Source organism: Eleginops maclovinus, chromosome 8, assembly GCF_036324505.1.
Source record: "Eleginops maclovinus isolate JMC-PN-2008 ecotype Puerto Natales chromosome 8, JC_Emac_rtc_rv5, whole genome shotgun sequence".
In the NCBI taxonomy this organism is placed as follows: domain Eukaryota; kingdom Metazoa; phylum Chordata; class Actinopteri; order Perciformes; family Eleginopidae; genus Eleginops; species Eleginops maclovinus.
Genome location: NC_086356.1, coordinates 3,960,603 through 3,967,549, shown reverse-complemented (window position 1 = coordinate 3,967,549; position 6,947 = coordinate 3,960,603). Strand labels below are relative to the sequence as shown.

Genomic DNA, 6,947 nt, shown 5'->3' with positions numbered 1-6,947 from the left:
GGAAAGAACTAAAGATCAGAGTTCATAAAAGAGGCCCACGGAACCTGCAAGACTTGAAGACTGTTGTGTGGAAGAATGGGCCAAAATCACACCTGAGCAATGCATGCGACTAGTTTCTCCATGCAGGAGGCGTCTTGAAGCTGTCATTACCAACAAAGGCTTTTGTACAAAGTATTAAATACATTTCAGTAAGCGTGCTCAATACTTTTTCCCTGTGTCATTCCATTTTAATACACATCACTTCATTTATGGACATCTGTGGTTTGCTTTCTTTGTCAACAGCACCGTTAGAAATATATTTACAGAGAAAAACGGTAATGTGTTCAATACTTATTTTACCCACTGTATATGATATTCATACGATCATGTATTTTCCAATGAAGCTCCACCTCTCCATGTAAGCTGATATAAAGTAAAGACAAAACATGAGATGCTCAGAAAAGAGAGACAGATAGACAGACATGGATCAGCTGCTGCTCCTAATGCTACTGCTGGTGAGCTCAGGTAGGAATCCACTTAAACTTTAGTATTCAAATTCATCTGTGACATTTCTAAATGAGGAACAAAAAGCCCACAAAGTTAAAGCGAGCTACGCACACACACACACACACACACACACACACACACACACACACACACACACAACCACAGTCACAATTTTATTGTCGCCGTAAAACATTGCAAGTGTGAGGATGTTGTACCATGAATAATTTGAATTGAAGACGCATATTTTCCTGAAATTAGCTGTCGCTTTAACTGACTGTTTTCTCTATTAACATGTTATACTCAGCTGTAGTGAACTGGTAAAAGGATTCTGAAGCGAATTCACTGACATGTTTCTGAGATGATAGAAAACTTTGTAGAAAACAACCTTATCTTCTGATCTTTCTCCTCTGGACTCCAAGAAAGACACACCTCAACAGGTAAACTGCTCAGTGTAATCAATGAATTACTCTTTAAGTCATTTACTTCTGAAAACAACCCTTTAGAAGCAAAGCTGCAGGGGGCACAATGCCACCCATTGGCTCTGCAAATATCATGTTTAAATGTTTTTAATTGATAAAACTTTATATCCAAAATCATTTCATAAATATGAATATTTTTAAAGTTATAAATACTTATGTTGTCTTTATTTATATACTGGAACAGACTGGTTGATGTGATGTGTTTAATTTTTCAGAGATATTGTTAAGATTTACAGAGTTTCAGTGAACATGTCACAGTCTGACAGTAACCTGTGTTCAGAGATTAATAAACTCACGGATAAAAGAGATACGAAGCCTCATTGGTTTCAGACGGCAAGACGTTACAATGCTCAAACTTTGTCTTTGAGTTTGTTGCCTCAGGGCGACATTTTGCAGAAAGACTGCTTTTGTTCAGGCAATTTAATGCTTAAGTACGCTACCTTTAACAAGACAAACTTTATGATGGATATCTTTTCAGAGGCCCTTAAGCCTCCCAAAAGTACACTAAAGGATTCTTTCACACAAAGACAAAACGTCATACTATAAAGGGTTAAAATTACAAAAGTATTATCAGATTATGTTCAAAGAAATACCACGCATAGTGGAGGAGAAGTATGAAGTATCATACAATTAAAATACTCAAGTATCACCACTGGTTAATGGAGAGCTCCAGTTAATTATCTCATTACCTCTCCGGTGCTCCCGAAGTATGACAAACTGTTACTGTGTCAGAGTTTCTGATGGTTGAAGTAAAGTCCCATTACTATCCTTCACCTTTTATATTAATCCGTGTGTATGATACATCATTAAGAGCAATTAGTATTTAATTAATGTTTTTGTATGAATGTTTTAATCATTCCTTCCAACTCTGTCTGTGCTCGGGCCCTAATTATTCAAATCTGATAAAAGGAATTAAAGCACACGACTGTCTTGTTTCTGTTCAGGGTCGGGTGTTAGGTTGTCGGGAGGAAACAGCCGTTGTGCAGGAAGACTGGAGGTGAAACATCAGGGGGAATGGAGACCCACATGGGGCTTTAACTCTCTCAGGACCCTGAAGGAAGCAAACGTTGCCTGCAGAGAGCTCGGCTGTGGCTCTGCTGTTTCTGCAGGAGAGAAAACAGAAGGTACCTCAGAGACACCTGTGTGGATCATCAATCCTGACTGTATTCAGTCTGGATCTCTTCTGAGGGAGTGTGCAGAACCATATTCCTCTAACTACACCCTGAATCTCACCTGCTCAGGTAAACCCATCGGTGACATCCTCTATGACATCATCGATTTTTATTTTACTTTTTAATTCTCTTGTTTTCACAATACAATAAATAATGTAACAATTCACAACTGTATGGGAAACACAAGATACACTTACAAACAACAGCTTGAATTCATCGATGATGCCAAACCGTTTGAGGACACAGTGAAAGTGTTCACAAATGGATACCACTTGTTAAAGTGTATTAGAGGTTGATGTGCTGGCAGAATAGCAATCTGTGTTGTTATAATAGATCTGTTCTGTTGTTAAGGAAGAACTCATGAGGGAACTGAGTCCAGTTTGAATCATTGAAATATTGTTTTATGACGTCTTTTATTCTGTGTCTTTTACCTCTCTGTTTTATCTTCTGTCCTCTCCAGACTCTGTTCGGCTGCTGGGCGGGACTAGTCTGTGTTCAGGCAGACTAGAGGTGAAGTCTGACCAGTCTAACCCACCGTGGTCCCCAGTGTGTGAGGCTGACTTTGACCAGCAGGATGCCAAGGTGGTCTGCAGGGAGCTTGGCTGTGGGGCTCCTTCAGTCCTCCAGGGGGCGCTCTATGGAGGGGAGGCTCCAATGTGGACCAAAGAGTTCCAGTGTGGAGGCCATGAGGCTGCTCTCCGGGACTGTAGAAGCTCAGGCTCAGATAGAAACACCTGCTCAGCTGGCAGAGCTGTTAGCCTCACCTGCTCAGGTAGAAGAGACTGTGATTTGGTTCATTTCTGTTTTCATGAAACGTATAATATTCTTTCTCTGATGTCTCTCTTGTTTCTGTTCAGAGTCTGTCAGGTTAGTGGGAGGAGACAGTCGCTGTGCAGGAACACTGGAGGTGAAACATCAGGGGGACTGGAGAGCAGTGGACTGCTATAACGCTTTCTGGAGCCTGAACACAGCACATATTGCCTGCAGAGAGCTCAACTGTGGCTCTGCTGTTTCTGTAGAACGGAGAATAGGATCCTCAGGCATATCTGTGTGGTTGATCAGATCTGACTGTGTTCAGTCTGGATATGCTCTGAGGGAGTGTGCAATATCAGTTCCCTCTAACTACACCCTGAATCTCACCTGCTCAGGTAAGCCCATCTGTGATGTCATCTTTAACATTATCTATGACACGATCTATGATACCATGTATTACGTCATCTATAACATCCTTTATGATTCTCATCTATGACCGTCGTGTTAAGAAACAACAGTTTGCGGCGACAGTAAAAAATGGTTTCAGAAACACAAAATTATTTCTCTGGAAAAAGGTGATTGGAGCAGCTGACCTCAGCCGGGGCTCGTCAAGGCTTCCTTCAGCTTGAGAAGAAGAGAGTCCAGAACCTATCTCCTTAATCTTTAACAAATCATTTTCTAAACAGATTTGTATTCAAGGATCAGATCTTGTCAACAATAGGAAGAAAGAATAAACCGTTTTAGAGTCTCAGTGTGAAAGCAGATATGTTTGAGTACCTGAGCAGAAGGAGCAGAAAACAGCAATCTGCAGATGATGATGTGTTTTTTTTGAAGACACAGTGAAAGTGTTCACAAATGGATACCACTTATATGATTGTATTACATGTAGATGGGAGGTTAATATAGCTGCAATGAGTTGTTATAACGATGTGTTCTGTTGTTCAGGATGAACCCATGTTGGAACTGAGTCCAGATGACGTCTTTTATTCTGTGTCTTTTACCTCTCTCTGTTTTATCTTCTGTCCTCTCCAGACTCTGTTCGGCTGCTGGGCGGGACTAGTCTGTGTTCAGGCAGACTGGAGGTGAAGTCTGACCAGTCTAACCCACTGTGGTCCCCAGTGTGTGAGGCTGACTTTGACCAGCAGGATGCAGAGGTGGTCTGCAGGGAGCTTGGCTGTGGGGCTCCTTCAGTCCTCCAGGGGGCGCTCTATGGAGGGGAGGCTCCAATGTGGACCAAAGAGTTCCAGTGTGGAGGCCATGAGGCTGCTCTCCTGGACTGTAGAAGCTCAGGCTCAGATAGAAACACCTGCTCAGCTGGCAGAGCTGTTAGCCTCACCTGCTCAGGTAGAAGAGACTGTGATTTGGTTCATTTCTGTTTTCATGAAACGTATAATATTCTTTCTCTGATGTCTCTCTTGTTTCTGTTCAGAGTCTGTCAGGTTAGTGGGAGGAGACAGTCGCTGTGCAGGAACACTGGAGGTGAAACATCAGGGGGACTGGAGACCAGTGGTCAGCTCTCCCTCGACCCAGAAGACAGCAAATGTTGCATGCAGAGAGCTCGACTGTGGCTCTTCTGTTTCTGTAAGGCAGATAAAGGCATCCTCAGACAGATATGTGTGGGTTATCAGATCTGACTGTCTTGGATATTCTCTGAGGGACTGTGCAACACCAAGTAACTCTAACTTCTTCCTGAATCTCTCCTGCTCAGGTAACCCAATCTGTGACATCATGTCATCTCTCTCTTTGTCAGCATCCTGACACCACGTCCTTATTCAGAGGCCTCTTTGTTGAAGGTGAATGTGTCCTCTCTCTTTGTTGACAGATCTGCTGTTTCAGCCCAACATCTCTGTGTCCTCCTCCATGGTCGGGGTCTCCGGGGCCCAGCAGCAGGGGTTCAAGATGTTCAGAGGCTCCACCTTCACTATCAGTTGCTCCATTCAGCCTCAGTACCCAGGAGGCTCCTTCCAGCTCAACTTCACTTCCTCCAGCTCAGCCCACAACTATAACCCAAAGCCAGCTGTCAATCATTCTTCCCACTTCCTGTTTCCTTCTGTAGAGCTCGCCCAACAAGGAAACTACAGCTGTGTTTATCGCGTCTCTGCTTTTTCTCATGACTTCTCCTCTGAGAGCCGTCTGATCTCCCTCAGTGTCACAGGTAAGCATTTAGGTTTCAGGTCTCTACAGTGTGTGTTTGCTATTGGACTCTTGATGTGATGCTGTCCATGTGTTTGATCAGATCCAGCACCTTTTATCATCCGAGCGGTCGTCCTGCCGCTGAATCTGCTGCTGGTGACCGCCGGCCTTTACTTCTACTGCAAGGTACTGACACATGTTTGTTGTTTACACCACTGACTGTATGAACACTGCAGTCTTTCTTTGTTGAACTGAAGTGAAGAGTGATGCTGGAAGTCACATCTGTTTGCTGTCATGTCTCTCCAGGCCACCAGGGGGCGGTTACTGGGCCGACAAGAGGACATTGAGCTGGATTGTTATAACCTGGGGGTTCCCGCAGCTGAAGAGAAAGGAGCGAAGTAGCCCGCTCCAAGACCTCAACTTTCACAGATGGATGTATCAGCTCTTACACCAGTTTTTAACCAACATTATCAAATATAGCTTGTTATTTTTACTATAAAAGTCATCGACAGTGATTTAGTGCCTCATATTTCCCGACTTCCTGTTAGCTCAAGGCCCATTGGTTCCTACTGAAGATGTAGATCTTTAAAAACAACTAAAAAATGTGTTTTATTTTGAAAAGTCCAATCAGTCGGTGCAGATTGAAGATCAAAGACACGCCAAACCAGGCCAGTGAATGTGTAGCCAATAAAGGTAACATATTGAATTCAAAATGAGGCAAATATCCTCTTAATTAGGTATAACAATACCAAACGTTTGGATCTAATTTGGTGACATTTGAGCAAATGAATCCTGAGATAACAGGAGGAACGCGTCACAGCGCCACCTAGTGTTTGATTCGTAGATCTCGAGCACATCGAGGGTTGGTGATCAGTGGAAAAATCAGGGGGTTTTCACAATAATTCGTCTGGTTACTGATACATATTTTTTGTGAAACAGAATTGTGTTTTGTAAAACGTTTTGTTGACTTTGGTATAAAAGGAATTCTGCTTTATTGTGTATTTCAGTCATTTGTTCAAATACACAAGACTATTAACTACAATGAATTGATTTTTATTCTGGGAATTTTGTTCTTTTATAATAATTTTGCCAAGAAGTAAGTAGCTTTTCTGAAGAAATGTGATTTATTTAAAGGATTTGATTATTGTTGTGAGTTAGGATTAGTCTCAATGACTTTAAGCTTTGTTCACAAGTGTAGTGCTTACCTATGTGATCAGGAAAGGTGCTTGTTCTTTACAATAATTATGATTGATTTTGTAATCAGGGATGTTTGTTCTTTCATAAGTTAGACTTTGCTAAGAATTTTTGGCATTTCTTTTTGCTGAATTTTGCTTTATTTCATAAGAAATCTGCCTTTTTTGTTGGCCTATGAAGTTTTGTGCTCAGAATAATAATAATGCATGTTTTTATGCAAGAATTTTGCTTGATTTTGTATTTTTTCCCTTAAAGATTTTCTTAGATCATAAGGAACTCTTTAGTTTTGTATCACTAAATTTGCTCGAGGAATTTTACCAATTTTGTATTCAAAAGATTATGATGCTAAAGGTCCTCCTAACAAAACAAATCATCTGAATTAAATAATGAACACGTGTAGCAGAAGCCTTCAGAAATCCTAAACATGATCAAGATCATTGTAATAAATGTATCACTGTCACTTGCTATGTCCCAAAACAAATAATACATCTCCTTCAATAATCTATAAGAGTCCGAGAATGAGCTGATTCTAAAAGTGTGTCTCGTAGTTAATTCATCTTCTATGTGAGCATTTTCCATTCACACACACACACACACACACACACACACACACACACACACACACACACACACACACACACACACACACAGTTCAGTCCCCTTTGGTTTTCTCGTTCTCATTTTCTATGTAATGTGCAGTTTATATGGAAGGGGTGATAAATTAGAATAT

General features: G+C 41.4%; 1 protein-coding gene across 2 annotated transcripts; it reads left to right on the top strand.

Moving 5' to 3' along the window:
- The first annotated feature begins 448 nt into the window (after nucleotides 1–448).
- LOC134868614 (scavenger receptor cysteine-rich type 1 protein M130-like) lies at nucleotides 449–6,017 on the top strand. 2 transcript variants are annotated; one of them, XM_063889868.1, is made up of 10 exons: nucleotides 449–504; nucleotides 906–923; nucleotides 1,910–2,206; nucleotides 2,598–2,909; nucleotides 2,995–3,285; nucleotides 3,923–4,234; nucleotides 4,320–4,598; nucleotides 4,713–5,045; nucleotides 5,127–5,209; nucleotides 5,330–6,017. In XM_063889868.1, the coding sequence occupies exons 1-10, from the start codon at nucleotides 462–464 to the stop codon at nucleotides 5,423–5,425; spliced, it is 2,064 nt and encodes a 687-aa protein (XP_063745938.1). In that variant the 5' UTR covers nucleotides 449–461; the 3' UTR covers nucleotides 5,426–6,017. The 2 variants fall into 2 exon arrangements, with proteins under 2 accessions (XP_063745938.1, XP_063745939.1); XM_063889869.1 differs by lacking the exon at nucleotides 906–923 and having other exon boundaries at nucleotides 457–504.
- Nucleotides 6,018–6,947: the final 930 nt, after the last annotated feature.